This window comes from Pocillopora verrucosa, chromosome 12 (assembly GCF_036669915.1).
Source record: "Pocillopora verrucosa isolate sample1 chromosome 12, ASM3666991v2, whole genome shotgun sequence".
NCBI classification, from domain to species: domain Eukaryota; kingdom Metazoa; phylum Cnidaria; class Anthozoa; order Scleractinia; family Pocilloporidae; genus Pocillopora; species Pocillopora verrucosa.
In genome coordinates this window covers 2970239-2992474 of record NC_089323.1, presented here as the reverse complement: position 1 = coordinate 2992474, position 22236 = coordinate 2970239, and the positions used below count along the sequence as shown (strand labels likewise).

Sequence of the window (22236 nt, the reverse complement as noted above, 5' to 3'; positions counted from 1 at the left end):
TGCAAACTGCTGATCGTAAGAGGCTCAGAGAAGGTGTGATCAGAGATTTAGAACGACAAGAGAAAAAGAGGAGAAACCTTGAAGAGTTAGAACAACAGATCGAACCAACAAAGAAGTTACAAGAACAGAGAAACAAGTGATCTGTAATTTCCTCACTAAGAGAACTTCACAGAACTTTGTAGGGACCATAACTCAATTGTCTTATGGATTAAATAAATAAACTGTGCAGTTTTGTTAATTCAAAAGTGAAGCGAAGATATAAGATCTAAATGAGACAGAAAATTATTTAAAGTAAGCTTGCGAGATCTTGTTTCAGTCACTTGGTATGGTCACGTTACCAAACGATTTAGAGTAAAAGTTATTGTTTTGTATGATTTGCTGAGGTTTTCTGTTTATATCGTCACCACTGACTGACAGCCTGGCACAAGTTACTGGTTCTTTCACTTTGATCTAGGAATAGTGGTGATTTGCGTTCTCGAAGATAGCGTATAAAAAAGGATGGATTTTTTCCTCTTGTTTTTTTTCAGGCGAGCACAAGCCGAACGCGGGTCGAACCAGAAACGCGCGTAGTGTGGAGCGTGAAAAAAAATCGTTCCTACTCTATCGCGTGTTTTGCTTAATGCTGCTTGCTTGAAAGATGTAAGACAAATATTAGGCTGGAAAACTCAAAAAGCGTCTGCCCTAGATGTAAGATTTGCAGATTGTAACTGTCAAGACTAAGTTAGGAAATTTTGAAGAGCATTGTTCAGGAGGCCATGTTTATTTCAAAACGGAAATTGAAAAATACTAAGTGTATTGTCTTGATTAAAAGGGAAATTTCCCTTCTTAAAGTGTGCTTGACCTGTAACATCACGCTACATCTCACGAGAACAATAAACTCTTCATTTGCTTAGGCATTTAGCATATTAAGGGTTTAAAGCTTCCGTCTGGTATGAATAACAAGTCATAACACGTCAACCAGTCTTTGGAGTAATTTCACAGTTCGTCCACTAATCAATAAGATAATCAGTTTGTGCATCTGCCATCATGATGTTTCTCGCTCTAACTTGAATTTCAAGGTAGGTAAAGAACAGTTTTTATCAACTACACCTTTTGTTGTTCATTATGAGAAAATATGCACTCATTTGCGTAAAAAGCCGAACTATTGCGTGAAGTTACATTCATCAGCGACAAAAAACGATCATTTGCGCGTAAATCAGATTCCATAACGAGTTTTGTATTTTAATCAGCATTCAATAGCAATTTTGGGCATTCTTATGCGTCAAACGTCATACAAAAGAAAAAAATACACTTTCATTTCCGCTAACCTAAAAGTTATAAACGCCATCTTTAATGCCAATGGAGACAATACACAAACATTCTAAAGCAGGAATCATTCATTAAAACTTTTAACCAACAGCCTCATACGGCGTATCATTATTTTCGCCTACCATCGAGGCCTCAAAATCCAAATTATCAGACCACGATATCGAACTGCTCTCACTTAAACTACTATCCACCATATTTACTTTGCTAAGTGTACACACATGTGACCTATCAGGTCAAATTCAAATTCGAAGCGTGTGTGGCGGATGACTTACGAAGCCGCATTTAGGACAGTTTTCTTAGCGAAAAAAGGCACGAAGAGGCGTTCGAAGTACCCTGTGTCTATTTCAATATGTTAACTGAGGCCTTTAGACAGTATTCCGAAAAAGTTACTTTAAGCCGTCAACGGAAATTGAATAATGCTGAGTGTATTGTCCAGATTAAAAGGGAAATTTCCCTCGCTAAGGCGTGTTTGATCTGTAAACATCGCGCCACATTTCTCGAGAACCATGAACTCTCGAGAGCGGCGTTAATTCGAGGGCGGTGTTTAAATCGAGTAAATACGGCAAACACGCACACAACCCACAATTTCTCCAGTCGCTCTGACGGACGGTTAACGCTCGAAGCGTCAGCTTTGAAACTATTGATGGTGGCAATTTACGTTATTAACTCAGTTAATAAGACTAAAAGACCATATAAAAGTCAAATTGACCATATAAATAACAAAAAGTTGATCATATGAAAAGGCGAATTGACCACATAAGATGTCCCATTATTTGACAGTGGTCATTCACATAATATACCTGTGGGCAGAGTGCATTTACAACAGGATAAGACATTTTGTTGAGAAGTGATCAGTCATATTATGCATTTGGTTAAAGTTTGGAATAAAAAATTTCTTAAAATCTAAGCTGCACTGCTAAGGTGAAATATTTATACAAACGGCAATCTTTATGTAACCAGGCCTTATTATTACACCTAGATCCACTGATGTAAAAAGAAAAAAAAGAAGTAGAAGTGTAATATACATATGTGCAAATAAATTTGGCTAAGACTTTGAAAATGTTCTTAAACAGATAGTTGTGCATGTTGAGAGTTAATGAGATTCATTTTAGTCTTGTAATAGGCATCATCAAACGTCCCCCACTCCTGATCCACTTTAGCGCAAGCAACTATTATTCTTTGAAATAAGAAGTGATCTGGTAACTAAAAAAAACTAGAAGAAAAAAATCCAAACCTTGTGACCTCATCAGTTTTAACTGAAAATAACTGTGTTTTTCTAGCGAGCACGAGCCGAGCGTGGGTCGAACCAGAAACGTGCGAGGCATGGAGGGACTTGGCTGCACAACAGTGTTTACGGGGAGTTGAGGTAATCAAATGTTTAGACTATATTACTAATGTTGTACAGATGTAAAATATGTGACTCTCAAGCACCAAAAAAAAGTGGAGCATGAAGAATAATTGCTTGCATTAAGGGAACAGTTTCATGATTCCTATCATTTACACACAATTACTTTTAGTTACCATGCCACTTCTCATTTTAACGAATAATAACCAATCCAGAATGCTATCAGTTACGGATGGCTACCGACCTTTTCAGATTATATTTAAACCAGGCTTTTAATTTGTCTGCTCTAGATGTAAGATTGAGGAAAGTAATTGTTATTTCTGTCAAGACTAAGTTAGGGAATTTGAAAGAGCAGGCGTGTTTTGTGAGTTGTCCGGTCTTTTTTTTTTTTTTAACATCTTTCAAACAAGCAGAATTAAGCACTAGGTAAGCGCTAAGGACGAAAAAAAAAGGCATTCCTATTCTATCGCGTGTTTTGAAGAGCGTTGTTCAGGGTGGCCATGTTTATTTCAGAACGTAAATTGAACAATGCTAAGTGTATTGTCCAGATTATATAAGGGACATTTCCCTTATTAAGGTGTGTTTGACCTGTAAACATCACGCGACATGAGAACAATGAAGTCTTCATTGCATAGGCATTTAGCATATTAAGGGTTTAAAATTTCCGTGAGGTATGAATAACAAGTCTTAACACCTCAACCAGTCTCCGTATAAATTTCGAGTCGCAGTCCCGCAGTTCGTCCAATAATCATTCAGTTAATCAGTTTGTGCGTCTGCCATCATGATATTTCTCGCTCTAACTTGAATTTTGAGGTAAGTAAGTAACAGTTTTTTCAACTACACCTTTTATTGTTCCTTATGAGAAAATACGCATTCATTTGCGTGGAAAGACGAACTATTGCGTGAAGTTATATTCATTAGCGACAAAAAACGACTAAGTTCAATAACGATTTTTGCATTTTAATCAGCATTCCATAACAATTTTGGACATTCTTATGCGTCAATCGTCATACCAAAGGAAAAATATACTTTCATTTCCGCTAACCTTCGAGTCAGTAACGCCATCTTGAACGCAATGGAGACAACACACAAACTTTATAATGCAGAAACCATTCATGACTACTTTTACCACACTGTTTGCAATTCAACAGCATTCCTGGACGACATAAGTGTGAATAGGAGAATCATTAAAGCGCTTGTACGAACAATTGAGTGGTTTTTGCTTTCAATATGCAAGTATCGATTTTCAATTGAAAACTTGTTTTGCCTGACTTTACAGAGTCAGTAAATTTTGTTCAGTTCATTCGCTTTGTGAATGTCTTCTGGCCGCAAGCAAAATGCCACAAAGAAGCCAAATACCACTCGTACTTTCACTGCGCAAAAAGGTGGTTAAGGAGGACTCGCTAGGCGCTAAGTTGATTATTTCTAACAATTTTTTTTCTAAATGCAGCTGTCAACCAGAAAATGCAAAATAAAAAAGTTCGTGTCATAGGTACTTTACAGTGTAACTGACGACAAATTTCCCCTCCCTTTTTTTTGTCCCTATTAATTCCTCTTAGATTAAAGAATCCTAGATGAGCAAATAAACAATACATTGTGCAAAATCAAATTTTCGACTGATTTTTTTTTTGACGCCTAATCAACAGCCATTTTGAAAACGTTCCGATCAAGGTCGCGTGATATGATACGTCACAAGTGTGTAAGACAGTGGAAAGGGTAATGTTAACACCAGAAAGTAACAACTTCGCCCTCGCTGTCCAGCTGCAACCGAACAGAAAAAGAAAAGATCTTATTTCAATTTGGTATAAGCCACCGTTTAGAGACTATGAAATACGAAGTGGGAAATAAACTCTTTCTCTAAAAAGGTTGAATTATCGAAACGCGACGGATCGCGCATCTGTATTCAGAGCCACAGGTAAATTGCAGGCCATGTGCCATGCCAAACAGCGGTTAAAAAATATACAATTTTTTCTGTTGTCCATTATCGGGTCTGTTACTTAGAGAGGTATTTTTTTGGTCCAAGCCAAAAAGCATTTAACTTAAGATTTTGTCCGGTGTATATCACTGTGACCTCAAGCCCATCGGTTCTAGAGTGAGCGTGACATAAGCACCAAGTGTTGTCACGAATTTCGGGAGGTTTTGGTCTGGTTTCGTGAACGAAACACCTCTTCCACGTTTGGCAATTGTACAAGATGGATTCTTTCTTTATCTTTTTTTTAACGGAGACTTGTGAGCAGCACAAAGAAAGACTTTTTGGTATTATAACTTTTTGTTTATTTTTTCCGACGCGTTTCGTCTCTGGCTGAGACTTCTGCAGGAACGATTACAACTAACATTGAACAGCATATAAAACGCTTTCGTGTCCCTAAGAATGACTTCTAGTGGAAGTGAATGATAACAGAAACATGCTGTAAACCGACGTTACAAGAAACGTCTCGTTATGAGCGCCACACTCGAGCGTTATTTCGAAATTGCGACCGGAAAACATGATGAAATCAATCTTGTCTGCCAGGTTACTTGTTTCAAAAAAGTACTATTGTCAGCTGAGTGAGCAGTAAATTACTCACGCCCGCTTATCGTAAATAAAACAAGCCGACAGCCTGAGAGAGGAAACCATTAAGGCACATGTCATGAGACTGCCCAGCACCCACAGTATAAAACGCAGTGTCTTGGTTAAAAAACGAACCCATTCAGCGATACAATCGCGCGACGGAAGTAACACGCACGAAATGTTTCTCAAGTTACGACCTGGGCTCAGTTGATCGAAGGCCGATTAGCACTAACTCAAGGTTAAATTGTAATCTGGGTTCCTTTATTCCTTTATTCAAAACTATTTTTGGAACAATTTTCTTTTTTTCTTTTTAGGGCATCAAATAGTCATATTCTAGACAAAAAGAAATTCGACTTAACTTTTTTTAAAGCTTTCAGATCTGAAATCAGATTTCACACTAAACCTGGGTTATCTTCACCCAGCTTTGAACAACCCGGTCCTGAACTTTAAAAGAAAAAAAAAATTTATATATATATATATATATATATATTCATGCTCAAGTTATCCAGAACTGTACCACTCTTAGCCGCACTGACATATATAATATGTAGGGAAAACAACAGGATTTCAAGCGAGGAAAACGAAACCAGGAAAGCGCTGTGTAGAGATGTTTATAACATCCGTCGCCAGTTTCCAGCTGATGAAAGTGTGCGGCGAAAATGGATCGTATTTGTTCGAACAAAAAGAGAACCTAATGATTGGACACCAGGTTCGGGTCACATTTGCAGCGACCATTTCTCAGTTAACAACTACGAAGGGAAAAAAGTGCAAAAATAGCTGGATTTTAACTCTGAGCTAGTATTATAATAAAGTTCGGATATAATGCATGCTGTCATTGGTTAAAAGAGCGTGCTTTATGAGAGTATAGAGTATGGAACTAAGCTAAACCTGTCACGCCATCTGCCAAATTGTACTATGTCCGACCTTTTCCGGGACTTCTGTCTTGCTTTTCTTTCGTTGATTGAAAGTGAAATTTCGAAACAAGCGAGCAAAGGTTTGCAAAAATGCCAGGTGCAGTAATTTACGTTACTGTAACGTGAGTAGAGACAAAAATCCTCAAAGATAAAACAAAATGGACAGTCCGAGTTTTAAAAGTTTTCACGCTCAGTTAGAACGCAAGTTTAAGTACGGTAATAAAAATCAAACACAGCTAACACTTGTATAGTATATAAAGTTTCGTGTCCAAAAAAAAAACAGAAGAAAACAGGAATGATGAAAAATATAACCTGGCATAACTGTTAAAATACATACTTATCATAACGGTGTCAGAGCGACTGCGATCATGCTGAGATCTAACGCGACTAACTCATCATGGCGATCTTCGGTCATCGCAGAAACCTTGAAGAGTTAGAACAACAGATCCAACTAGCAAACAAGTTACAAGAGCAGAGAGACAAGTGATCTGTAATTTCCTCATGAAGAGAACTTCACAGAACTTTGTGGGGACTATAACTCAATTGTCTTATGGATTAAATAAATATACTGTGCAGTTTTGGTAATTAAAAATTGAAGCGAAGATATAAGATCTATAAACGACAGAAAATTATTTAAAATAAGCTTGCAAGACGTTGTTCCAGTCACCGGCTATGGTCACGTTACCAAACGATTTGGAGTAAAAATTGTTTGTGTGATTTGCTGAGGTCTTCAGTTTACATCGTCACCACTAACTAACAGCCTGGCTTAAGTTATTGGTTCTTTCACTTTGATCTAAGAATATAGGTGATTTGCGTTCTCGAAGATAGCGTATAAAACGTGTTTCGCCTACTTCTGCTTGCTTGAAAGATGAAAAACCAAAAAACAGACTAGACAACTCAAAAAAACACGCCTGTTCTAGATGTAAGATTGAAGACTGTAATTGTTGTTTCTCTCAAGATCAAGTCAGGGAATTTTGAAGAGCATTGTTCAGGGTGGCCATGCTGAGTGTATTTTCCAGATTAAAAGGGAAATTTCTCTCGCTAAGATGTGTTTGACCTGTAAACATCACTCCACATTTTAGCATATGCAATGAAGAGATCACTGTTCTCAAGAAATGTTTTGACTTGAAAAATGTACATGTGGATTTAAAATTTCCGTATGATTTGAATAACAAGTCATAACACGTCAACCAGTCTCTGGATAAATTTCGAGTTGCAGTCTTGCAGTTCGTCCAATAATCATTAAGATAATAGTTTGTGCGTCTGCCATCATGACAGTTTTTTTCAATTATTAACGAAATAAAACGACAGACAGTATCGATGAAGGTCTAAGAAACTCTAAACTTTGTTAGATGTGGCACTCATTTTCTGATCACTTCTGTCTTTAACAAGATTTTACGTTTAGTAGTCATCATCTTACGTACAGAGAATGCAAAGCTTTTCCCTTGCTGCAGTAAAATTTCAATTTTAATCTATTTTTTCAGGTCCTACTTACAACTACTAGTTTCAGTAGTGTTCTTAGCTGCGAGGATCTTCTAATTTCATCTTTCCACCGCAGTGCAAATATGTGAATTTTCATATATCTAAAATCTTCATTCACTCGGATGTTTATTTGTACCCAATTCATTGACCAGCTCCCAGTTGGCTTGTTAGCTCAATTGGTAGAGCGCTGCACCGGTATCGCAGAGGTCATGGGTTCAAATCCCGTACGGGCCTGAAATTTTTTTCAGGTCCTACTTACAACTACTAGTTTCAGTAGTGTTCTTAGCTGCGAGGATCTTCTAATTTCATCTTTCCACCGCAGTGCAAATATGTGAATTTTCATATATCTAAAATCTTTAATCTATTCTTTATGTTACTCACCGTAACTGACAAAAACAGTGGTTAATAGACAAAAGACAAGGACCTTCCATATCGTACCTTGTCTAGCTAAGGCATGCTTCTGCAACAGTCGGATCACGCGTTCATCTTGTCGTGCCTTTTGGCTAAAGAAAAATACAATTTCCCGAGTCCTGTTGAAGGTGAAGATGTAGCGAATGTAAGTCAATTTTTTTGTCGAATGTGAATCATATTATTCAAAATGTTTTCGCGGAAACATCGCACCACGGCGAACTTATGAATTTAAAATGTTTACATCGTTATTCGACTTTGAAACGCGACGAGGGCTCATTCGTCGCATTATTGGGAAAATAAGAAAACTTGCGATTTAAAAAACGCTCCATAAACTCGCCGATGCGCAATTTCCTTCTTAAAAGCAGAAACTAGAAAGCAGTTTCAAAGAAAATGGAAAAATAGGTTACCTTTCAGGTATTGTCACAAATTAAATAAATGACAAGAATTCTCAGAAATACCAAAACCACATGTCTTTGTCAAGCTGTAGTTCTTGGAAATCGTCTTCTGAATTTTTTTATTTTTGGTTACAGCTTTTAAGTTAATAATCCAATTTCTAACTTCGTCGCCCAAGCGAGCACTTTGTTTCCTTATCACGGTAGAAATTGTAATACGGCTTAATAAGGCGAAGTTGAACTCAGTTAAGCTGGTAAACGTCATATCAAATCTTGCATTAAATCTGCAACATAAAACATAACATCATTCTGTGCAACTTTATTTCTAAACGACGAAATGAAAATTGTGCAAATTTACTTCGGTTATAAACGAAGCATTTTCAGTCTGACAGCCTGGCTCAAGTTACTGGTTCTTTCACTTTGATCTAAGAATAGTGGTGATTTGCGTTCACGAAGAGAGCGTGTAAAACGACATATAAAATATGAACTGGACCACTGGACCCTTGGACTATTTTTGGACTATTTTGGAATCATTTTTTGGACCATTTTTTTAGCTTTTTCTTGACCATTTTTCGGACCATTTTATAGGTGGTTAGTACCTAGGAAGGGGTGGGATGCAGTGTATCAGTACTGAAGAAGGGATGGTAGCCAGACTGTTGTTACTGAGGGAGGGGTAAAGGACGAAGTATCAATATGCAGGGAGGGGTGGGGGGTTAATGTATTTGTAACTGCCACTGGTTTATGGAGTGTTTATTGCATCATACATATTATTTTGAGCGGTTTTTCGACTTTCGCGTTTCTTTAATTTTTCGTCATGCGAATGCAAAACTGGCACCTGAACACTGGAGTATAATTGTCATTGAAAATATCGCCAATTCCTGTTTTCGATCCTCCACTGTTAAGTCATGCGTGTGCCTGTTAAGTCGACTTGTGCCAGTGCTAAATGATACTCACAGGTTAGCATGAATCATCTTTCAGTTGCCTCACGTTTCCCTTTTTGTGTGTGACGAAAAAAGCGAAGAAAAAGAATGATGTCTTTATAAATGGTTTCACAACACGGGGTTTAATCCAGCTGTCAGTGAAACTCTCCTGACATATCCTAGCTACAGACAATAAAATTTCTCCGATCAGAATCGGTCACATTTACTGACTTCTACGTTTTGCCGACGGTAAATATCGGCAAGCAACAGTAGCCACTATAGTTCTACGAAGCAGTTTTCGTGGGTTTTTACGGAAGAAGTGATTGGCAGCGGCCCAAGCAAATTGAAAAACAAACCTAAGGGAATCGCAAGGAATACCTGGTCGCGATTTCCGGTGTCGATGATTAACTCCTTGTTTGCGAAACAGATGAGTAGTAACTTTATTTTATTTATTTCAGAATGATAATATACATGATTGAAACACAATATAAATAATAGCTATATACGCACATTTCGATCCAATAAATCTATGAAATAGGGCAATAAATATTTTTATTTCATGATTAATTCTTTTTTTTTACTATTCGCTACTATTCGTCCCTATTCGTCACTATTCGTCAGCATTCGCCACTATTCGCCACTATTCGTCAATATTCGTCACTATTCGTCAATATTCGTCACTATTCGTCACCATTCGTCACTATTCGCGACTCTTTGCACTATTCGGTCACTATTCGTCACTATTCGCGACTATTCGCACTATTCGGGTTACATTGCAAGTACAGCAGTGTTTTTGCTGAGTTAAGGGTTAAGGAACGGAAATTCCGTGATCTCGTCCGATAAGATCAATGACAAAAGGAAGATACATTAATTTTGTAATTACATAAAGTGTACACAAAGGGAAATGTGAAGCAACTGATGGTGCACATGTCGACTCAAAAGGCACACGCATAACTCAACAGTGGAGGTTTTTAAAGGCGATATTTTCAATAAAAATTAAAGTCCAGTGTTAAAGTGGCAAAAAAATGAAGACACGCCGCGGCCCAGCGCAAAAATTTTGACATACAAAAAGTCTGTCGAAAAACCGATTAAAATAATTTGTACGATCGAGTAAAAGTTCCATTAACCAGAAGAGTTTACTATTACAACCACCTCCCACCCCTCCCCGCGTAGTAATAGCCCCTTTCTCACCCCTCCCTGAGTAACAATACTGCCTCCCACCCCTCCCTCAGTACTGATATACTGCATCCCACCCCTCCCTGAGTGCCGATGCTGTGCTTCCCCCCCCCCCGACAAAATGGTCCAAAAAAATGGTTCAATAAATGGTCCAAAAAATTAGTCCAAAAAATCGTCCAATCCATATTTTACCCTAAAAAAAAGTCGTTCCTACTCTATCATAGCACTCACCTAACGCTTATTTCTGCTTGCTTGAAAGATGCCAAAAATAAGACGACTCAAAAAAACACGTCTGTTTTAGATGTAGGATTGAAGAAAGTAATTGTTATTTATGTCTAAAACTAAGTCAGGGAATTTTGAAGAGCATTGTTCAGGGTGGCCATGTTTATTTCGAAACGGAAATTGAACAATACTAACTGTATTATCCAGATTAAAAGGGAAATTTCCCTTGCCAAGAGGTGTTTGACCTGTAAACGTCATTCAACATTTCTGGAGAACAATGAACTCAACATTGCTTGGCCTTTTTGCAAATTAAGGGTTAAAAATTTCCGTGTGGTATGAATAGAAAATCATAACACCTCAACTAGTCTCCGACTAAATTTTGAGTTACAGTCTTGCAGTCCGTCCAATAATCATTAAGATAATCGGTTTGGCGTTTGGTACTTGATGTTTGGCAGTCATCATCTAACGTACAGAGAATGAAAAAGTTTTAAGCCGCTTTTACGATAAATAAAAATGCAATCTTTTGTACCCTTCAATTTCCTGTTATCATCAAAAGCGCAATAATTTGTTTCTTCATGCTTCTTGTTCATGCCACGCAAGTTCGTAATACCGTTCATTAAGGATTTATTGTAGAAAGTTACAACAGAAAATATTAAGTCTTTGGCGACTTGAAAGAGTTGTGAAATTTCTTAAGCATGTAAATCAAAATACCGTGAAAGTATCATATCAGACGTGAAATTAATTCAAAATGTTTGCTGCCAAATAAAATTCTGCGTATCAATAAAATGGAGTTAAGGTTTACAAAAACAATGTTTTGACGCTATACCAAGCTTATTGCAGTCAAATTTGTGAAGGACTTTAAGTTCTAAGATGCTCATTTATCATATGGCGTCACAGTCTTAGATTTTTCGGTTTCTGCATTTTAATGAGAGACAATATTTAAAACCTCGAGAGGAAAATATTTTGGTTTTAATTACAAAGTGCTAGGCTTTGCCTTCCAAAAGGAAAGCAGATTCAAAGCGTACATCTTTAATCTAATATATATAACGCAGAGATGAGTTTTTTACTTTGTCTCAAGTTAATTTAGTTGTGTAGCCACTTTCCGTATCCATGCCGTCATGTACAATTGATAGAGCCTGTTCGCATGTGCAATAAAGTATTTATTTAAACGAGAATAACATGACCAAAGAACTTTTTTCCTTTTCCTCTCACATACATCAACCAACAGTTTTCCCAGGATTTTGGTCGAGGATAGCTATCTCCAGAGCTCACGCCGAGTATGACTCTACAGCCTTTTACGGACGAGCAGCTGAATTATTTCAAGTTTGCCTCTATTGTACTAAATGAGTTCGCCGTTGCTTTGCGTCAGACGTTCAAATCCATGTGGGACAATAGATTTGGACATCGTCCCGGATATCAACTGTGGGATAACTCCACGGTAGTAAGAAATTTGCTTCTCGCTGAAGAAGGTGGAAAAAGCAAAGTTCCTACACACATCTCCTATGAAGAATGGGATTGTACCGCTCTATTCCAGGCCACCATCTATGCAAGGTCCTTTGCTACGCCAGATAGCAAAGGTCATTACAAGACACTTAGTGAAATGTACGTTAGGCACCATAAAGTACCTCCCGGAAAGTTCCATCCATCTGTTGTGAGTCCAAGTGGAAATACAGCCGAAACTTTCGCTCTTGCGATTGATCAGCTTCGACTTTTACGAAACTCCCTTTGTCACGCAGACAGGTCAGAGATTGATAAACCAACCTTTGACCAATACGTGCAGCTTGCTAGAGAAGCATTCAAAGCTCTTGGAATCATAACAGATCCCATTGATGCCATCGGTGGACTGACAGAGTCTGACTTTCCCACCAAAGAAGTTCGCAAATTGGAAGAAAGTCTTAGACAGGAGACCAGATCATACATCGAGTGTCTCGAAGAACTAAGATCAGGTGTCGAGTGTCTCGAAGAAGTGAAATCAGGCGTCGACAAATTAATAGCACAGGGGAATGCGATAAAAGAAAAAGTTGATGACCTCGCTTTGTTGAAGGGAGAAATAGATGATTTGAAACTTAACATGGATGAAGATCAAACAGGTATAAAGTGATTAAAAGCTTTACAGAATTTTTTGATTAACAACAATTTAAGATGTATTATGGCAGTCTTATAACCATTCGTTTGGCGGGGAGAAACAAAAGAAACAAAAGCGTTTTTACTCTGTATTTTAGTGGTAATACTTAAACAGGGTTACTTCCAGGTTTCGCAAAAATTCTTTGTACATTTCTTGAAAATCCTCTCTTCTTCCTTAGGATGACATTATTCTATAATAAGAGTACCACCTTGAAAAATTTCCTATCTTTTATTTTAAAACAATTTGTTCAAGAAGTAAGCCGCAGCCACTATATTTACCGGCATCGTGACTCTTGTGGGATGTTGTTAAGATTACAACCTCACGGAAAGAGCAAGAAGCTCATGATTAAAGATGTGTCCCTAAAACACGATTTCCACATTTTTATTGGTACAGTAAAATGTACTATTTATTATCATCGTTATTTTTCTCTTCAAACTACCGACATGAGCTCTTTCATAATTGCATCAATTTGCTTCTTTTAAGATTCAAAGCCATTCCTACCACCATCAAATCTTCCTTCAAAGGTTCCACACTTCACTGGCCGTCAGAGAGAATGTGAAGACATCAGCAGTCACTTAACTTCCAAACGTTCCCGGATCGTGTCCATATGGGGCTCGCCTGGTTTTGGTAAGACTTCTGTGGCAACTGAAGTCGGACATCGACTTCAAACTGGTGGACTTCTCGTATACTTCTTCTCCATGAGAGGGCTTCTTTCAAAGGCCGATCTGACCACGCAGCTTCTGAGCTTCTTTAGAAGACACTCCACAAGAGATCAAATTCCTCAGCAGATGTCCATAGAAGAAGAACTTTTTCTCTTTCTAAGAGACATTTCAGGTGAATTTGTGATGATTCTTGACAATGCCGATGAATTACTCGAAAGTGGAGCACCGAATGTGAAGGAGGATTTCATAAACCTTCTGGAAGTCATTCTTAGTCAATTCAAAAATTTAACATTTCTTCTTACCACAAGGGAATCTCTTGAATTTATGAATGTGCATTTTGAAGGCCATCAAGCAGTAAGAATAGGGCCATTACAGGAGTCCTTCTCTCAAACCTTAGTCGGCGGATTACTTCCTAAAGCGACCGCGTCTGACTGCTCGAAAATTGCGAAAATCTGCGGGTTCGTACCTTTGGCCATGAAACTGTTGTGTTCCTCCATTACTGAAGATAATGCTCAGCCGAGTCAATTTTTAGATAGCCTCAAGGAATCTATAGAAAGTAACATTTTCGAGCTGTTGGACAATCCAGATTATCCAAGCTATCTGCGATTGAAGCTCCTATTTAAATCTTCTTATCAGAGACTCTCTTTATCCGAGAAAGAAGCGCTGGTATCACTTAGTGTTCTTTCTGGAGATTTTCACCACTTGGTCGCTGCAGCCGTCATGGGTGTAAAAACAACTCTGGAGGCCAAGAAAATCTTGCATAGGCTTCGGAGAAAATCTTTCCTCGACTCTAGCTCCAAACCCGAGTCATTTTCGATGCATAAGTTGGTTCTGTCGTTTGTAAGAGAAAGAGGTCAAGATGAAATGAAAGAAACCATGCTGAACTCCAAAGCACGTTTGTCTGCATTTTACGTCTCTCTTTTCGAGAAGCTAAATCAACAGTTTTTGACAGGACAATCCATGCAAGCATTTATTGACTTCTATGAAGAGAAGCAGAATATTATTCGGAGTCTTATGGAGAGCTGTTCCGATCCTAAGACATGTGACGTTGCATTTGGTGTCCTGACAAAAGCAGAATTTTTTCTAGATTCCCTTTTCTGGTGCGAGGGAAAAGTCTTTGACAAAATTTACGAGCACGCAACTGAAAAAGCTCTGGCGTTTAGAAAGAGCGCGTTTTACAATCAGTTACTTGTGTCCTTGGCATTTGCCGAAGTGACTTGGGGGATACATGGAAGATCAATGACGCTTCTCCATGAAGCCGAAGGCCTTTCTTTGTCGGTAGATGATAAAAGAAAAATCCTGTGTTATAGAGCCATCTGTCAACTGGTCTCAGGGAAAAAAGGCGACGGCGCAGAAAACTTACAAAAAGCTCTTTCCTTGATGAGTGACAGCCCCGAAGAGCGAATTCTTAGAGTAACTGTTCTGCAAATTCTTGTTACTTACTTTCTTTTCATTGAAAAGAGAGCAACTTCCTTAGAGCTTTACACCAAAGCCTTACATGAATGCAGAGCATTAGGAGATACAAGTCTCCTTATTATTCCTCCAGTGAATAACAAAGAATTGAGAATGATCGAGGCAGATATGCCGGAACCAGACGTAACAACCACTCAACCACTTAGATTAGAAATGATTGTCGTTCTTAGCAAGGCAACAGAAAAGTTCTCTGATTATGAAACAAAGCAAGCAATAAGCAAATGTGTGCTAAAGATGTCAAATCAAACAGAGAAACAGATCCTCCCACATTCCGTTGGTTTATGGACCTTCCAGCGCAACATCAATGGGACACTTGAAAATGTACTAAATAATCCCGAGGAAGCATCAAAGTTGTGCGTCACAAGGATCAGGTATCATAAAATGACTTTAAAACAAAGTGGAGAAAATAGCCCTGGAGCTAAAACTAAGCCCAACGAAAATCTTGATTTAGATTTGCATCAAGAAGGACTATTTAGAAATTATTTTGACAATGGCATGGCTCTTCGTAAGATGCAAAACTATTCTGAAGCCATTCGGTCCTTTCAAAGCGCCCTTGACCTCGCAATAGATCTGTTTAACGAAGAACACCCAGACACAACGGAGTGTTACTTCCTCCTTGGAATAACACAACATGAATCAGGCGACTTTTTGTCAGCACTTCAGTCCCATCAGCGTGCTCTTGAAATAAGAGTTAAACTCTTCGGGGAAGAACACCTAGACACAGCGAGGAGTTACTTTAATCTCGCAGTAACACAACATGACTCAGGCGACTTTTTGTCCGCACTTCAGTCCCATCAGCGTGCCCTTGAAATAAGAGTTAAAGTCCTTGGCGAAGAACACCCAGACACAGCTCAAAGCTACTTCAACCTTGGAATAACACAACATGCCTCAGGCGACTTTTTGTCAGCACTTCAGTCCGATCAGCGTACTCTTGAAATAAGAGTTAAACTCTTCGGGGAAGAACACCCAGACACAGCGAGGAGTTACTTTAATCTCGCTGTAACACAACATGCCTCAGGTGACTTTTTGTCAGCACTTCAGTCCCATCAGCGTGCTCTTGAAATAAGAGTGAAACTCTTCGGGGAAGAACACCCAGACACAGCTCAAAGCTACTTCAACCTTGGAATAACACAACATGACTCAGGCGACTTTTTGTCAGCACTTCAGTCCCATCAGCGTGCCCTTGAAATAAGAGTTAAAGCCCTTGGCGAAGAACACCCAGACACAGCTCAAAGCTACTTCAACCTTGGAATAACACAATATGCCTCAGGCCACTTTGTCAGCACTTCAGTCCAAACAGCGTGCTCTTTAAATAAGACTTAAATTCTTCGGGGAAGAACACCCAGACACAGCTCATAGTTACGTTAATCTCGATGTTACACAACATGACTCTAGCGACTTTTTGTCAGCACTTCAGTCCGATCAGCGTGCTCTTGAAGTAAGACTTAAACTCTTTGGGGAAGAACACCCAGACACAGCGAGGAGTTACTTTAGTCTCGCTGTAACACAACCTGACTCAGGCGACTTTTTGTCAGCACTTCAGTCCCATCAGCGTGCTCTTGAAATAAGAGTTAAACTCTTTGGGGAAGAACACCCAGACACAGCGAGGAGTTACTTTAATCTCGCTGTAACACAACATGACTCAGGCGACTTTTTGTCAGCACTTCAGTCCTATCAGCGTGCTCTTGAAATAAGAGTTAAAGTCCTTGGCGAAGAACACCCAGACACAACTCAAAGCTACTTCAACCTTGGAATAACACAACATGCCTCAGGCGACTTTTTCTCAGCACATCAGTCACATCAGCGTGCTCTTGAATTAAGAGTTAAACTCCTTGGCGAAGAACACGCAGACACAGCTCAAAGCTACTTCTACCTTGGAATAACACAACATGACTCAGGCGACTTTTTGTCAGCACTTCGGTCCAAACAGCGTGCTCTTGACATAAGAGCGAAACTCTTCGGGGAAGAACACCCGGACACTGCGAGGAGTTAATTAAATCTTGCAGTAACACAACATGCCTCAGGAGACTTTTTGTGAGTATTTCAGTCCCATCAGCGTGCTCTTGAAATAAGAGTTAAACTCTTCGGGGAAGAACACCCAGACACATCGAGAAGTTACTTTAATCTCGCAGTAACGTAACATGCCCTAGGCGACTTTTCGTCAGCACTTCAGTCCCGTTAGCGTGCTCTTGAAATAGGAGTTAAAGTCATTGGGTGAAGAACACCCAGACACAGCTCTCTTTCAACCTTGGAATAACACAACATTACTCAGGCGACTTTTTTCCAGCACTTTAGTCTGGTGAGCGTGCTCTTAAAATAAGAGTTAAACCTTTCGGGAAAGAACACCCTGACACAGCTTAAAGTTACTTTAATCTCGAACGTGCTCTAGGAACTTATTTTCAGCACCTTAGTCCAAGAAACGTGCTCTTGACATAAAAGCTAAACTCTCCGGAGAGGAACACAGATATAGTTCAAAGTTCCCTTTTTTAGGAGTAACCCAACACGCCTCTGGCTACTCTTTTTCAGCACCTCAGTGCTCGCCTAACCTTGCCAAGGGGATACACCGCTGAGCATTTCAGACTCGATCTACGCCCCTTTTAAACATCATAATTATACACGAACAAAATTCTGGCGTGCGTATTAGTCGAAAGCATGCCAGTCATTGCTCAACAGAGAAAATAAAAAAGACATTTGGAAATTTCAGAGCGACAAAGGGCTAACGCTAGAAACTTCAGCCTAGAAACTATTTACGGTGGTCAATTTGCTTAGGGTTTCTTTCCACCCTCAAAGGCCGAAAAAATCGATTTTTGTTTTATTTGACTAAAGTGAATTCAAGCATTTAACATAACGTTCCCATAAAAAAGTTCTTTTTCCTGAAATCTTCAAAAGTACCTGAGTTATTTAGAAAAAGGTACTTTCAAATAAAAGTTAAGAAATCAGGAAGGTGTCATAACCTTTGACCTGGGCGAATCTGAGGGAATTTTCGCGGCAACCACTCATCTTGAGATTCGTTTTTCATGTTCTTTGCATATTTTGTTTACATCGCGCACTTGAAAAAATTCACAATGGGAAGTTCCTTGCTTATGGAAAAATCTTTGCTCGTCAAAAAGTCAAAAGCGGAAGAAAGTCCTAGGTAGAAAAAAAGAAGAAAAAAAAAAAGAGTTTCACGCTAGCATCCATATTTCGAACGAAGTCATCGTCAAACCAAAATTTGCCATACATAATGTTGAAAACGAGGTCTTCCTTTATTTATGCAAATACCAGCCTTGATATAAATTGTATTTTGAAAGCTTTCTGTCGATCTGTTGTCTTGCTCCTCAGCAAATTTTCCTGTTTTTCCATTTTAGCCTTTGGCAACTTTTTCCTTTCATATGTCGTCCTCCTCAACGTTCCACTAAGCGAGGGAGTCAAAAGGAAAAAAAACCGTGTCTGCAATGGGTTACTTTTCCCATGAAATCTTGATCCAGCGTCATCGACGCAGGGAGGTCCCATTAGTCGTGGTTACACTAGCCCTTTTACCCATGGGTAAATAGCGTTTGCCCACGGGCAAGGACGTTGTTTGAGCGTAACCGCTTTCCCCAGACCGATACTGACCTAGGGTTATTTCCATGGATACATAAAAAATAACGAAAGAACTTCCCATGACACTTCCTGAACTGAAAATTGCAGTTTATCTGTTCCCTGAGGTGGCTTGACCAATCATAAAGCAGAATGTGTATACAGGAGATCGCCTGCAGTGTTTTGAGGTGACCTTCGATGCGCTTGGCTAATCCCCAAGGGTCACATGAAACCTGAGCTTAACCAAACCCAAGCCATTTACTCTCCGTAAGGCCCCAAGGTGTGTGTAACCACCACTTTTCAGTTTAGGAACTGTCATGGGAAGTTCTTTTGTTCTTTTAGATGTATCCATGGAAGTAACTCTATGGCAGTTTCGGTCTGGGGAAAGCGGTTACACACAAAAACGTCCTTGCCCCTGGGCAAACGCTATTTACCCATGGGTAAAAGGGTTGGTGTAACCACGACTATTATTGTCCCATTGGTTTGCGGTTTCAGGAGACAAGATCTCCTAGCGTGGCACGAGTCGTTTGCGTTTGTCAAATTTCGCCAAAACATTCCTGGAATAATGACAAACGAAAGTATGTCGGCAAACTTTGATATTTGAGATATTTGAAATATTTGTCCTGTGGTGTCCATTTACGCAACGCGCCTCGCGTAGTTTTAGCTAGTTTTTTTTCTCCTCATCATGTCTGTACTTCAATGAAACTTCTGAAATTAGCATACTGTGGAGATGTGGTCTACTGATTCAACATGTGGAATTTGGAAACGCAATGTTGTCTTCGTTAGTGAAGTACCAGCGTATTTTCCATCCAGTTCTGGTAAACAGAAGATCTAAAAGACCTTGTATGTATTATTCTAATGCGTATGCAACATTCTGCCCGTTGATTGGGGACATTCTTTTCAAGTTGAATCCTGGTCCCGACACTAATCAAGTTAATCATTGTTCTTCTAATCTGAACTTTTGTTTGTCGAACGCTCATTCTCTGAGAAATAAATCTGCATCCTTTTGTGATTATGTTCAAGATTGCGAAGCTGATATTTTTGCTATTACTGAAACATGGTTAACCCAGAATGATGCTGCAGTCTGCAAAGAGATCACTCCTAATGGGTACAGATTGTTTCATTGTCCTCGTACTGATCGTAGAGGGGGTGGTTTTGCACTTTTATGTAGGGAGAGTTTCAACGTACGTCAACTGTCCACCGGTGAAAAGACTTCTTTTGAGTTTCGGCCTTTTGTGCTCTCCACTTTTTTGAATTCCAGTGTTTGTGATCAAGGACTGTTTACCGTATATATTACCAACTCTAACTGCATTGATAAACTCTTCTTTTAGAAACTCTGTTTTCCCTAAGGCCAGGAAGAAGTCGGAAGTAGTGCCACATCTTAAAGATGGTGATCGCGAGATTCCTAGTAACAATCGCCCTATTTCATTATTGCCTGTACTTTCTAAAGTGACCGAAAAAATCGCCCTGAATCAGTTCACTGATTATTTGACTCAACAAGGCAACCTCACCTGTCATTAAAGCGGAAACCGTAAACACCATTCTACTGAAACACTGAGTTTGCTTGTCACCGGTCATACATATAAAGCGATGGATAAAAAGGAGATCACAGCTATGGTCCTAATCGACTTGAGCAAGGCTTTTGACAGCATATGTCATAGAACTCTCCTCACCAAGCTGAAAGGGCTCGGTGCGTCAAATGAAGCGTAAAAGTGGTTTGAGAGCTATCTTACAAACCGAAGGCAGTCAACACGACTCGGTACATCTCGCTCTAGTGAGTTAACTGTCACACATGGCGTATCACAGGGGTCCATTCTGGGGCCTCTTATGTTCAGCCTTTACATGAACGACCTACCGTCCGTTGTTAAGTTTTCAAGCGTAAAGTCATATGTTGATGTTCATTGAATAATATTGACTCCTGCCTTGCAAAAGTCTCGGAAGATCTCCGACTTATTGCCTCCTGGTGCTGTACGAATAAGTTGCTTATTAATCCAGACAAAACTAAACTTATTCCTTTTGGAACAAAACAGCTTTTAAGTGGGGTTCCTGATATCAGAGTCCCTTTTTTGGGCAACAATTAATTCCTGTGTCCTCAGCCAAAGACCTGGGTATAATATTGGACTCGAACCTTACTTTTAATGAACACGTCAACACCCTGACCTCGTCTCTTATTTCTACCCTATGCCAGATAAGCAGAGCGAGGCACTTGTTTTCCAAATCAGTACTTACCACCATTCTGAATTGTCTAGTTTTTTGTAAACTGTTTTATTGCTCGACATTTTGGTCTGGAACGTTTGCGCACAACATAAACAAATTGCAACTTGTACAAAACTTTGCCGCCCGTGTGTTGACAAACAGCAAGAAGTTTGATCACATCTCACCAGTGCTGCGGGCACTGTGTTGGCCTTCTATTAAGAACCAGTTATTAGTGCATGATGTTACGATGCTATAAAAAATAGTCAATGGCCTTGCACCACCATATTTAGAGTGTTACGTCAACAAAAGATCAGCTATCCACAGCTGCAATACTAGATCTAGAGACAACTTAGTTGTACCCTTTTGTAGGACAGCCACAGCACAGAGGTCTTTTAGTTATAGAGCAATAACTGCCTGGAATTCTCTTATAAGTGAAGAAACGAAAAATAGCGCAACACTCTCAGTTTTCAAGCGTGCAGTAAAGCGCGAAATATATGACAGTCCGTAGGAATCTTTTTTAGGTATAGAATTTTAAGAATATGTTAGTTATTTATTTGTATTTGTTTCTTTATCATGATACTATTGTAACTTTTATAGGTACTTTTATTCGATTTCCAATTATTGTAAATTAAATCGGAAGAGCCACTGGGTGGAGATTTAATAAACTTATTTACTTACTTACTTAGTTTTCTGGATATATGATTGATGGTTTATCTTTACAGCTTAGACTTGTGGTTGTGTACAGACCACCGTATTCTGCTGCTCACCCCGTTACTTCAAGTACTTTTTTTCCTGAATTTAGTGAATACCTGGAATCATTGATACTATCTAAAGTGCCAATTTGCATATATGGTGACTTCAATGTTCATCTTGATGTCAGTGATGATGCGGATACCATTGCGTTTGCGGATCTATTGGAATCGTTGTGTCTTACTCAACACGTAAAATCACTTACGCACGTAATGGGACATATTTTGGATCTGATAATTACTCGCAGCTCTGACAATATTATTAAAGGTACACATTCCCCGGATAGCTTTCTTTCCGATCACTGCTCCGTTTGGTGCTGTCTTAATGTTACGAAAGTACTGGCTACTGTTAAACATATCAGTTTCAGGAAGCTCAAGTCCCTGGATTTAGTTGCTTTTAAAAACGATATTGCTAGTAGTGATTTGTGCAACATCGCTTCAAATGATTGTAATGAAGTTGCAGAGCTGTATAACAACTATATGCGCTCCATTTTGGATCGTTATGCATCGATGACATCAAAAAGAGTGCTCGCTCGTCCAAGCGCTCTTTGGATGAGCAGTACTATCACAGAAGCTAAGCGTCAACGTCAAAAAGCAGAGATAAAATGGAGATCTTCCAAATGTCAGTCTGATCTAACTGTGTTTAAGAGAAAAAGGAACCATGTGACTTTCTTATGAATGAGGCTAGGCGGGTCTATTATATCATAGCAGAAAATAGCCACGATCAAAAACATCTGTTTAAAGTAAGCAAG

The 22236-nt window shown here is 39.1% G+C and overlaps 2 protein-coding genes across 3 annotated transcripts in view; both read left to right on the top strand.

Moving 5' to 3' along the window:
* LOC131787460 (DNA-directed RNA polymerases I, II, and III subunit RPABC2-like) overlaps nt 1-22236 on the top strand; it is a 135802-nt gene that overhangs the window by 6505 nt on the left and 107061 nt on the right. The window lies entirely within an intron of this gene.
* Nucleotides 919-17684, top strand: LOC131798266 (uncharacterized). 2 transcript variants are annotated; one of them, XM_066159826.1, is made up of 5 exons: nt 919-1058; nt 2589-2674; nt 11950-12811; nt 13330-16125; nt 16502-17684. In XM_066159826.1, the coding sequence occupies exons 3-5, from the start codon at nt 12001-12003 to the stop codon at nt 16972-16974; spliced, it is 4080 nt and encodes a 1359-aa protein (XP_066015923.1). In that variant the 5' UTR covers nt 919-1058; nt 2589-2674; nt 11950-12000; the 3' UTR covers nt 16975-17684. The 2 variants fall into 2 exon arrangements, with proteins under 2 accessions (XP_066015923.1, XP_066015922.1); XM_066159825.1 differs by lacking the exons at nt 919-1058; nt 2589-2674; nt 16502-17684 and adding an exon at nt 3333-3466 and having other exon boundaries at nt 13330-16438.

Bases quoted from the DNA above. Each gene is read 5' to 3' on its own strand.
- LOC131798266 (XM_066159826.1), top strand. From the start codon at position 12,001: ATGACTCTACAGCCTTTTACGGACGAGCAGCTGAATTATTTCAAGTTT. The intron at 12,812-13,329 runs GTATAAAGTGAT...GCTTCTTTTAAG, and splicing joins CATGGATGAAGATCAAACAG to ATTCAAAGCCATTCCTACCA. The intron at 16,126-16,501 runs GCGACTTTTTGT...AACCTGACTCAG, and splicing joins AATAACACAACATGACTCAG to GCGACTTTTTGTCAGCACTT.